Below are 11,958 nucleotides of genomic sequence, written 5' to 3' on the forward strand. Positions count from 1 at the left end.
ACAGCCCTGGGGCCACATTGGTCCCCAAGTACAGTCAAGAAGCCCAGTATAATAGATGGAAATATTTATGGGGGAAGCACCGACGGGTTGCCATCTGCATTGCTGGGGGAAGTACCTACATCGATGAGATCACAGAGCCATCAAAGTATTAAAGTATTAAGGTCCTTCGAAAAGCATTATGGAGAGCTGGTGACAAATGGGAGCCTTCGGCAACCTAACAGAAAAAACCACGGCTGTATAATGCGTGCCCTGAGGCTGTGCGACCTTTGCTCCAGTTCTTGTTCAGAGACACAGAAACCCACACAGACACGCACGCACTTTCTCTGGGCCCCTGCTGCAGAACCAGCTTGGGACACCCGGCCTGGGGAGAGCGCTTCCATTCCAGAGACCGGAAGGGGGGAGGCGTCAGTGTGCAAACCCCGAAACCAGCCCTTCGTCTTCCTCGAAACCTAATAGTCCCTGCTGCTGAATCAGCCGAATACTTTTATCCTTGTGATGCTGTATCGTTACTCGTCTGGGAAGCCTCGTCCGGCTGGAGCGTGGGGCTGATCTTCCGGAACACCCCTCCCCTCCCTGGTTGGTAGCAGCCCATTTCGTCAAGGCCCTGCGCTAGCCCTCCCGCTTAGCCTTGTAGCCTTTGAGGTGCGCCAGGCAGACGTTCTTGCTGTCGCCGCCAACGCTGTCGCCGGCTCTGCTCTCCCTGCTGCGCTTGCTTCTACTGCTGCTGCGTCCGCTCCAGTGGTTGTCCGTCCTGCTTCGCAAGCAGGAGGAAAGGAGCTCCAGAGGAGGAGTGGAGGACTCGCCTCATCAGCTCCCCAGCGCAACTTTCCCCCTGCGCTTGCATTCCCGGCCCCGGCTCCATTGTGCGGGCGTCGGGAGCCGACGGTGAATGCTGACGGAGGAGGCTGCGGGGGCTGCGGCAGCAGCCGGGCAGCCCTGAGCCCAGCCCCTCCTGCGGCCCCCGCCTCCCCCGGCAGCGGCAGCGGCAACAGCAGCAGAAGCAGCAGCAGCAGACCTCCATCCATCCCTCCCTTCTTCCCTCCATCCATCCTTCCCTTCCACTCCGGACCCGTGCTCAGTGGTGTCCCGGGTCGCCCGTCGGTCTGGTGCCATCGTCTGGTTCTCGCCCCCACGGAATGTATCAGAGCCCGACCCGCTTTTGCTCGGCCCTGCTCCAAAGAGACGTGTCCAGTCTCTGCTGCGTATCCTCCTCCAGGCTGCGGAGGCAATCCCCTTCTCCCCCCGCGCCTCTGCGATCTCATTCCCCTCGACCCCTGTCTGAGACTGGTGCTTCTCCTCCCCCTCTCCATCCTGTTCCTCCTCCTCCTCCTCACCTGGCGGCGACGGAGCTGGCTTCTGGTCCCGGCATTGCGTCCTCCAGGACTGGTGAGTGCTTGCAACGTTCGCGGTGGTAAGGTTCCTTTTGTGAACTCGGCCAGCCGGCGCCTAAAACCCCTAGGACGGAATGGAACGCGCATTCTTGCCCCAGCCGGGGATTGAATGGGAAACCCCTGTGTGCCAGCCCAGGCAGCCAGTCCATCCAGGAGTCAGATTCTCTCTTGTAGAAGTCTGAAATAACATTATCAAAGGTTGCTTTTTGTTGGACCCTACCTTTGCTTAGGTCTTACATCACACTTGCTAAGAACAAGAACAGGGTGTCCCCTATTCAGTACTTGGACACAGTGGTTTCAGTAAATGGGTTTGCTTCGGGACCTTCCTTACATTTCCTCATTGAGAGATGGCAGTATATTAGTGTTGATTAGCTCTTTTAAACATCCTTAGCTTAAATTTTGTGTAAATATCTTTTCTGCAGTGATTGCTCTGAGTGTAAGGTAAGGTCATGGTGTTGATTCCGAAACAATCATTTATCCTACTTTTCACAGATTAGTCTCAATAGCATGATGTGAGAGGTACCAGCCTCAAGGTTCATATCCCATTTATGACAAATATTGGTTGTCTGACCCTGAGCAAGTCATTTAACCTCTGGGGTGCTCTAGGCAACAAAGACTATAAGTTGCAGAGGTATAAATTGCCTTGTTAGGGGGAGTCTCCTTACTGAGAGTTCCCCCTATGCCAATGAAATTACATGTCCAGTCCCAATTTCTAATTTTTAAACGACCAGTTTCTTTTTACTACTATTTAATTACTATGGTATATATCTAGACTAATTCATTTTGCTTTTATTGGATTCATGAGCATTTCTTTGAGCTGCCTCATCATTCAGACTTTTTGCTATTGGTTGTTCAAGGTTCCCTGATTAAGGATTTGCAAAGGTTGAAATGTCTATACCTGAGAAAGGCTTTTTATACATTATCTTAATAAAACCAGGAACTTCCCTTTCCTTTAGTCTCATTCTACCTGGGGGAGGGGCATACTGAAGGATCTACAAGTCACATACCCTATAAGCATATTTTTTTTAGTTGCAAAATTGTTTGACTTTACAGGATGGACCAACACAGTATCATCTGTCATTATTAACTTTCCTTCCTGTTAAAAACTAAGATATTGGAACTTGAGAAGTAAATAAGTAAAATATGAAACAATTCTTGGAGTTTCAGTTCTTCTAAAGGATAAGTATGCAAAATTGTAAGCCAGGGAAATGTATTAGAAGAAATGTAGCTTCCTTTAGTAACTAAAAATTATCATCTAAGATTGGATGTAGCAAATGCTATTTAAATGTGTTCTGAAATTGTTGGTAAAGGTTGGGAGGGTATAACATTTTAGAGTAAGATCTCATTCAACAGTAACTTTAAGAATGAGCTGTTGATAACTTTTAAGAATGATCTGTTAAAGTGAACACCAATGTTGCATTGTTGTTATGATGGGCTCTATGATGTCTTTAAGATATAGTTGAGCTGCTCTCTTGGAGTGTTTCTTTCCTGGCACTGAAGCTAATACACCACTTACCACCTTTTTGTAACCCACCAAGAGAGGCCTGCACTTTACATCAGCTTGATACTGTAGAAAATGATGCTTGTCTGGTCCCCTAGGAGACAGCCTGCTCTACCGGTATTAGCAGGATTTGGGTGAGGGCTAGAGGAGAGAGAATGACCCTGTTACTAAAATATGCTAGTTATGAAAGGAGTGTTAATTAAGACATCCAGTGGTGTCTTGTTGTTAGTAAGGGATGCTTTTCCCTGGGAACTTGAAAAGAGTCTTTCCTGTGGAAAGGATCTGAAGCCAGGAAAAGGAAAAGGAAACTTGAAACCAGGAGAGTCTTGTACTCATGAGGCTGGAGGGCTTCACTAAACAATAAGCAACTCTGAAACATAGATTTGTTGTTTAATCAGTTATCAGAAAATTAACCAAAAAGGAGCTTTCATGGGCTGATGGAGTGTTAGAGCTGGAAGAGACCTGAGAAATCATTCAGGCTAGCCTCCTTGTTAGAAGAAGAAAATGGGAACTACAGAGGAGAAAGTTACTTAAAAGGTCTGATCAAGTAGCAGAACTGAGACTTGAACCCACATCCTCAGACTTCAAGATCCATTGCTCTTTCCGCTATGGCATACCGCCTTCACAGGTCCAGTTCAACCCCACAAATATTTATTAATTAATTGTTGTGCCCAGTCACTGACTTTATTAGGTTTACATTCTACTGGAACTATTAGAAAGCAAGCCTTCCAGAATCCAGTTATTTTCTATATGTTGATTCTTTTTTAAATAGTCATTTCCTTATTTGAAATCTTCCCTCTAAAAGGGAATATTTTGTACCATCCACATTGAGCTAATTAGGTTTTTCCCCATGCCTGAGCTATTGATTCCATACTTGTTGCCACCTCCATTCCTGTCCTCCTCAGATGGCTCATTGTGGCATGGAAGTAATCCTGAGTTCAGAAAAACTATGGAGCAAAAGCCCTGGCAGCAGATTTTGTCCACCTGGAAATGTTTCAAATATAGGTCTGGAGAGGGAATGAATATCTCTTAACAAACCTAGCATAGTGCAGAAGGTGGACCCAAGTTCACGGACGTTTCACCTTCAACATCTTTTTAAATTTATCCAGTAAATTATAAAGTAGAGGCACCAGCCCTGATGATGTTACACTTCCTTGAAGAATCATTTCAAAAGGTTTGTCAGCCTCCTTTTATCTCCCATCTAGTACCTGAAATAACATCCATTCACTCATTCCCTCAACAAATGTGTAGCACCTACAACGTACAAGACACTGCTAGGGCTGTGGGAAATATTAAGTTGTAAAAAGTCAGATCTTGACTTCAAGTTGCTTATAATCTAGTGGAGCTGATAAAACTTGTGCACAAATAAGAAACATACAAGCAATCTAGTTATCACAAAATGTACGAGCGGAGGTAGGGCAGACCAGGCTCAAGGGAGGCCTTCCGGTGCAGCAGCTCAGAAAAGAGCTTTATGAAAGGATTGACATTTGAGCTGGGCAGGGAAGGAAGGATGAAGAGTGTTTCAATAGATAGAGTAAGGGAAGATTATTTCAAAGGATGGATACCACTTGAACAAAGGAATTCAAATTCTTGCCTGATCTTCAAGGCCCTCCACAATCTGACCTCACTCACAACCACAGGGACACATGGACCTTAAAAAAGAAATATTTTTATCACTATTTCTATATAGCTGTCATTGATTTCTTTCATTTCAATACTTATTCTGACAAGGGCTCCATATTGGTTGCATCAGATTGCCAAAGGTTCCAAGATACAATAAAGCCAGCCAGTAAACGTTTTAGTAAGTGTCTCCTAGGTGCCTGGCACTATGCTAAGTGCTGGGGCTTCAAAGAGAGGCAAAAGATAATTCTTGCCCTCCAGGAGCTCACTCCCCAGTGCAGTATAAAACGTTATTGGGAACTATCTAACAAAATAGCTAAAAGTAAAATACAACATAAGTTATGTTCATTCGTGCTTCTTTAAGTCAGTTGTCCACATGCGGCTGCTGGGATCTTTCTGTATAGAGTCATCCTCCTTTCTACTTGAGTTTGTCACAAGTGTTACCAGTGGAACCATTCTGTGCACTTTTTGTTCCCGCCAAACTTGATTGTTCTCTGGTCTTCTACCCATACCTAAATACTTTGTGCCTTTACTCCAGCCATTCCCCATTGTAAACCTCAAAATTCAGTCTTTTAAAGTGATTTCCTTGTCACACCATCACTAAGTCCTCTTCTATTAAATTCTCCACAAGCTTCTAAAACCAAATGAAAATTCTGCCATCTGATTTCATAGCGCTTTGCACAAAAATGGGCAATGTTTGTTGGATTACATTGATGATGGTTTTACTGACGTCATAAATTAGCCATCACTGAGTAGAACAAAACATTTTGTAACCTTTAAGAGCTGCATATCAAATGTGAGTTGGCATTATTACTTCCTCTTCTTGATAACCACTTTCTCCTCACCTTCCTCTCTTAAAGTCATGCATTACTGACTAAATTTGAGGACTTTAGCCTTTGACAGAATTCAGATGTTGTAAGGCAGGCTTGCCTCAAACCCAGATTCCTGCAAAAGTACTGGATGAAATGCAGTTTGGAAAATTGCTGTGGGCTTTCAACCTATGCTCTAGTCATACTTCCTCCTCCCTCTCTCCTCCTCTTCTTCCTCCTCCCTTCCTCCCTACCTCCTGTCCTCTTCCTCCAATCACAAAAGGTTGGCTGCATTATCCCTTTGGTTACTTTCTTCTCCATACAGACCTAAAGGGGAGTAGTGTCTTGGTGAAGCAGCAGCCATACTTAGTTTGTGTGAGTCAGCAGCTTGGGAAGGGAGGAGGAGGCAGTGGACAAGGTTGTAATTTATCCAGGTTTTGTTGAGAGTAAATTGTTCTGGCCTGTGGGAGGATTGTGTCCTTTCCCTGCAAGCGTATGCATGAGGACTCTGGCTGGTTAAGCGTCTGAGTTAGGTTCTTTGTTTTAGAAAAGTATAAACACTGTGTATGAACTTGTGAAACATCTGGTAGGTGATACAGAATGAATGCCAGGAGAGGAGAAGATAGAAACATAGTCTGATAGTTCAAGGTTATAGTTATAGGATTGGAGTTTGGTTCATTTTACAGAGAAGGAAACTGAGGAATTCGTTATTTACCACTAGTAAGAAGCAAAGCTAGGATGCAAACCCAGGTCTTCTGACTGGCAGATTCCACATTCATTTTACCAAGCTGTCAGTGCACCAGACTTGGGTGTAGAACCAGATAGGGAGAGCCCTGTGTGACTTGAGATCACTGGTGCTTCAATTTGCCTGTTTCAATTTTTTTTCCAGAAAAATATATTGAGATTAATAATACCTACAGGATTCTTTATCCTCATCACAAGGAAATGGAAAGAGTAAATAAGAGAAATGGATATCAGCCAATCTACAAATATTTCTTGGTCACCTACAGGTCTTTCCAACCTTTTCCTTTTGTGGTTTTTTTCCTGTAATTTGTAGTTTTAGTTTTTCTACTTTATTTTAAAATATTTTTTCATGTTTACATGATTTGTTTTCTTTCTCTCTCCTCTTTTCTCCCCCCTCCCAGAGGTGACAAGAAATTCCACTAGCCAGCCTTTTTCTTTGGATAAACTTTTAAATTTTCCTAAAATATGATCTGGGAAGAGTGAGGAACTTAAAGCTTGGAGATCTCTCTTCCCATGCTATTAACTCTCAATGGTAATCATTCCAGGAACCAAGAGGTGAGGAAAAATTTTCCAAATGGTTGCAGCTACAGATCTTCTTGGAGGTGAGGTATAAGCCCTTAGAAAGCTTCAGTAATTATACCTTTCTTAGCAATACAAGCTCCAAGATTTAGAGCTGGAAAGGACCTTAGAAGTGCTCCAGTCTGTTATCCTTAGCTTATTGTTATTGATACTTTTTCCCCCTTATCTCTTACTTTCTGTCCTAGTAACAACTCTAAGACCGAAAGGCAAGAGCTAGGCAAATAGGGTTAAGTGACTTGCCCAGGGTCTCTTAGCTAGGAAGTGTCAGAGGTCACATTTGAACTAGGTTCCTCCCATCTCTAGGCCCAGTGTTCTATGCAGTATGCCACCAGATAATCAGTCATCCAGTATTTGCATGTTCCTATTCCAAACACTTTGCACAATACCTTGCAGTCTAATACACTTGGGGAAGGGAAGGTGGGCGGTGATGATGGGGAGAGAGAAGAAGCAGGGAAGAAGGAAAAATAACAAAAATGAAACATGAACCACGTATTAAATTTGTAGTGCTAAGAAAGGAGTAGGGGTTGTCTGGAATACAGTAGTTGGAGAAAGCTTTTGGAGAACATTGGAGATAGATGAATTCAGGTATTGTGCGTGGAATTTGTGTGTGGAAATGAACATGGCAGAGGACATGGAGCAGATCATTCTGGCTGCAGAGGTAGTTGTCTTTTGAGGAGTCATGTTCAAGGTTGGACAGGTGTGATCTGACCTTGTTTGGAAATACACCAAAAGGCAGGTGGAAGGATTTGGACTTGATAAACAAGTTTAGGACTGGGCAGCTTGGAGGGTCTTGAGCAGGGGTGTAGCATTCAATTTAGCTCAACTGTTAAATGCCTGCTGTGCTCAAAGCCAGAAGCAGTGTGGAATAGTGGATATAATATTGTCCCAGGAGTTAGAAAAACCTGGATTTAAGTCAGGCCTATGTGATAGACTGTGTGACCCTGAACCAGTCATTTAACCTCTGGCTCAGTTTTTTCATTCCTAAAATAAGGGCATTGAATTTGATGACCTCTAAGTTTCCTTCCAGCTCTAAATCTGCATTTCATGCATTCTGTGAAATGTAATTAAGTAGGCTTTGCATTCCATATTTAGAGACTTGTGGAAGTATACTGAGATAAGAGTTGGTGCGTCAGATAAAAGGAAACACCTGATATATGCCAATATGCCTGGACCGTAGAGAATCTGAAAGGGATTAATGTGAAATTGGGCTAGGAGGGCAGCTAGGTGGCACATTGGATAGTGTGTGGTGGGCTTGGAGTCAGAAAGATTCATCTTCTTGAGTTTAAATCTGGCCTCAGATACTTACTAGTCATGTGGCCCTGGACAAGTCACTCAATCCAGTTTGTTTCAGTTTCCTCATCTGTAAAGGAAACTGGAAAAGGAAATGGCAAACCAATGGAGTATCTTTGCCAAGAAAACCCCAAATGGGGTCACGAAGAGTCAAGCACAACTGAGAAACAACTGAATGACAACAAAGCTAGAAAGAAGGTAAGAGGGAGCCAGATTGTGGAGGACTTAAAATGCTAAGGAGTTTGTATTTTTTTCCCAAAAGAGCCAAGAGGATATTTAAACAAGCGAGTGACATGATCAGACTAGTGCCTACCTTAGGAATGTAGAGCCAAAGCTCTACAGAGGAAGGAATAGAGAAAGGCACAATCAAAAAGTTTTTGTAGCAAACTAGGCGAGGGGTGGTAAGATCCTCACCAGGGAAGTTGGTGGTTTGAATGGAGGAAAAGGAGACAAAAATGAAAGGTGTAAAGAACAAGATTTGGTAAATAGTAAACTTTTATTAAGTGTCTATGTGCCAGGCACTGTGCTAAAGACCAAGAATCTTCTTTCCCCCCTCCCCCATGGAGAATTCTGTCTAAAAAGTCACAAAGTAGGAGGACCAAATGATTACAAATATAAATAATTGTATATATGGGGTTTGGGAGAGAAGACTGAGGGACAGGAAGGAGTTAAAGATGATTCTGAGTTTATGAACAATGACAGTGGTATCCTTGACAGAAATAGGGAAATTTGGAGAAGGACCGGGTTTGAGGGAAGATTTTGAAATTCTCTTTTGTATTGGCTAACTCTAAGACGCTGAGATATCCAGACAGAAATGTCCAATAAACATGATTTGTAATGAAGTCAGGAGACTTGAAGTGGCTGGCTATATGAATCTAGGAAGCATCTGCCTTGTTGCTCATTGAAAAGTCGATCCTTGAACTCATGGGACCTACAAATGAGATATAGAGAGAAAAGAAGAGGATCAGGGACCAGAGTCTTGAGGAGCACCTGGGGTTGGTGAGTGTGATATGGGTGAAGAATCAGTAAAGGAAACAAAGAACAATCAGACAGAAGAAAACAACCAAGGGAGCAGAATTAGGAAAACCTAGAAAGGAGAGACAATCCAGCAAGCTAAACAACAGTGTCAGATACTGCACAGTGGGCAAGAAGGATGAGGATGAGAAGCCATTAGACTTGGCAATTAAGAGATCATGGATTCATCTCATACCCATTAGATTGGCTAAAATGACAAAAGGGCAAGATGACAAGAGTTGGAGTGGGAAAACTGGGCACTAATATACCATTGGTAGAACTGTGAACTGATCCAACAATTTTGGAGAGCAATTTGGAATTTTCACCCAGAGTTATAAAACTTGGGTATACCCTTAGACCCAGCAAAATTGCTGGGTCTGTTTCCCAAGGAAATCTGGAGGGAAAAAGGGAAAAGAACCTTTGTGGTGGCAAAGAATTGCAGATTGTGGGGTTGCCTAGCCATTGGGGAATAACTAAATAAATTGTGGTATATGATTGTGATGGAATACTACTGCACCATAAGAGATAATAAGCAGACTATTTTTTTTTTAAACTTGGAAAGAACTACATAGGATAATGGACAGCAAAATGAGTAAAACCAAGACAATACCATACACAGCTACAGATTTAATGCTTGAAGAATAAATTGTGAATGTTATGCCAGAGAATGAACTGAAAAAGGGAAACATGAAAGACATAATTTATATATTAAAAAGGAAAATAGGGTAACATAAAAAGATAAGAAAGCAATATTTCCTATTGTTGTCTTCTTTCTGTTGATCCTTGTATGTCCTGAATTACATAGTCTACCCAGACTTTAAACAAAAGCATTTACATGGACTTTAAGCAGAAGCATATTTAATTTTTCTACTATATCAGGGGAGAAAGTTTATTTTTTAAAGAGTGGCTTATATTTGGGATTTTTTATGTGGAATTTTAATTTAAATAATATTTCCTCTTTCTCATTAGAAGGCAAATTATTTAAGGGCACAGACTATTATTCCTTTTTTTGTAGTAAGCACTTAATACATGTTTGTTGAATTAATGGTGACTTTGGAGAGGGTAATTTCAGTTATGATAAACAGAAGATAGATTCTAAAGTCTTTAGCTGAAATGGAGAGGAGAAATATAGGAGCTAGCAGTGAGCTAAGTGGTTCAGTGGATAGAGTGCTGGACCTGGAGTCAGGGAAACTGGAGTCCAAATTCCAGCTTCAGGCACTCACTAAGTGTGCAACCCTGGGCAAGTCACTTAACCTCTGCATTAATCCTCTGGGTACCACTGTCTTTGCCAAGGAAACCTCTATGGGGTCACAAAGAGTTAGACAGCAACAGCAATAGCAACAAGCTAGGTCTGCTCAGGGGAGAGTTATTTAAGGATGGGGAAGACTTTGGCATGTTAGTAGTCAGGAGGAAAGGAACTAGTAGATAGTAAGGGATTGAAGATAAGAGAAAGCAGGGATTATAGTGGGGCAGTAGATAGAGTGCCAGGCATAGTCACTAAGACTCATCTTCTGGAGTTCAAATCTGGTTTCAGACACTTACTAGCTGTGTGACCCTGAACAAGTCAGTTAACCCTATTTGCCTCAGTTTCCTTATCTATAAAATGAACTAGAGAAAGAAATGGCAAACCACTCCAGTATCTTTGTCAAGAAAACTCTACGTGGGGTTATGAAGAGTTGAACACAACTGAAGGACAAGGGGACTGTCTATCATTCTGGTAATGGGATCAAGAGTACATGTAAAGGAATTGCCTTAGGTTAAGAGAAAGACACACTGAAGATTGATTGGTAGTGAGGGAAAGATGTGTGACTGATATGAGGGGAGAAGAGAGTCATGGCTGAATTCCTTTTAATGAAGTATATATACATCTTAAGAGGGTTGAAGGTAGTGCTTTGGGAGGCTTTAGTATAAATAAGATTTAGAATAGCTACTCTTTTTTTTTTTTTAGCTGAAATCTAGTTTATTGGATCATCCCACAGCTAAGGGTGTTGCTACTATGGAAACTAATTGATAATGGAAGAACTGGAGTACTTTGAATGCCTTGCTATTGGGAGGGCCAAATAGAGATTAGATAATAGTGGTTCACTAAAGCTGAAAGAGGAGAGAATATCCAGGAGGAGAGACAGTGTGACCCTTGGAGATAATAGATGTTCTGGAAGATGAGAATGGAAGCCATGGATTTAGCAACTGACAGTTTCAGTAGAGTAGACTATTCATTGAAAGTGAGTGGGTGGTGAGAAAGTAGATGCAGGACCCATGGACACCTCTTCCTTAGAGGATGGCCATGAAGAAGGAGAGAAAAATGCAGGACTTAATCTCTATCCCTTGAGGGGATCAAATGATCAAGATCAAATGCAGGATGTTTTCTGTATTTATTTTAAAATTAGAGTTGAGAGAGACCTGTCAGCATCAGGAACCAAACCAGTAGGTAGAGATTTTAAAATGATAGAGGGAATGATCAATAGGACAAGTTCCTGGGGAAGGTGAGAAGCTCAGTGATTTTCCATGATGATGATAAGGTCAGAAGTAGAATTGGAGCCCAACTCCCAAAGTACAATTTTCTGTCCACTATGACAAGCTACCCCTTAAGAAACAAGTAAAATTCAACATCTCCTTTCCAGAGCTGATTAGCAGATGGGAAACTAACAAAGATTCTCCCTTTTTAATTCATTTGAATACCCATTAAGTGCTAACCATTTTCAGGTTGCCTTGGATAAAATGAGCAATGCTGTCCTTTGCCTTGGAAGACCTTACAAAGTCAGGGGACAGGGATTCAAATCTCTATTCTGCCATTTGCTTCCTCCTTAACCTTTGGCAAGTCACTTTCTTCATCTGTAAAATGAGACGGGTGGACTTGTTGGACCTCTAAGTTTCCTTCTAGCTCCAATCTATGATCAAAGGGGAGAGTATTCAAATAGAAACTTACTCAGTAGAAGGGTTTTTAAAAGCTAATTAATCTGTTCAGTTTAAAAAAAAAATCTATTATCCCCTGTAGAGACATTCCTTGCCA

At 42.2% G+C, this 11,958-nt stretch overlaps 1 protein-coding gene across 2 annotated transcripts in view; it reads left to right on the forward strand.

Annotated features, from left to right (window-relative positions):
- The first annotated feature begins 289 nt into the window (after positions 1–289).
- The window catches only part of NOCT (nocturnin), a 44,526-nt gene continuing 32,857 nt past the window's right edge, over positions 290–11,958 (forward strand). Inside the window, exon 1 of one of the 2 annotated variants that reach the window (XM_007496311.3) lies at positions 290–1,386. In XM_007496311.3, coding sequence (XP_007496373.1) covers positions 1,137–1,386 — 250 coding nt within the window. In that variant the 5' untranslated portion in view covers positions 290–1,136. The remainder of the gene's footprint in view (positions 1,387–11,958) is intronic. The other variant, XM_056802715.1, reaches the window with a different exon arrangement.

This window comes from Monodelphis domestica, chromosome 6 (genome assembly GCF_027887165.1).
Source record: "Monodelphis domestica isolate mMonDom1 chromosome 6, mMonDom1.pri, whole genome shotgun sequence".
NCBI classification, from domain to species: Eukaryota; Metazoa; Chordata; class Mammalia; order Didelphimorphia; family Didelphidae; genus Monodelphis; species Monodelphis domestica.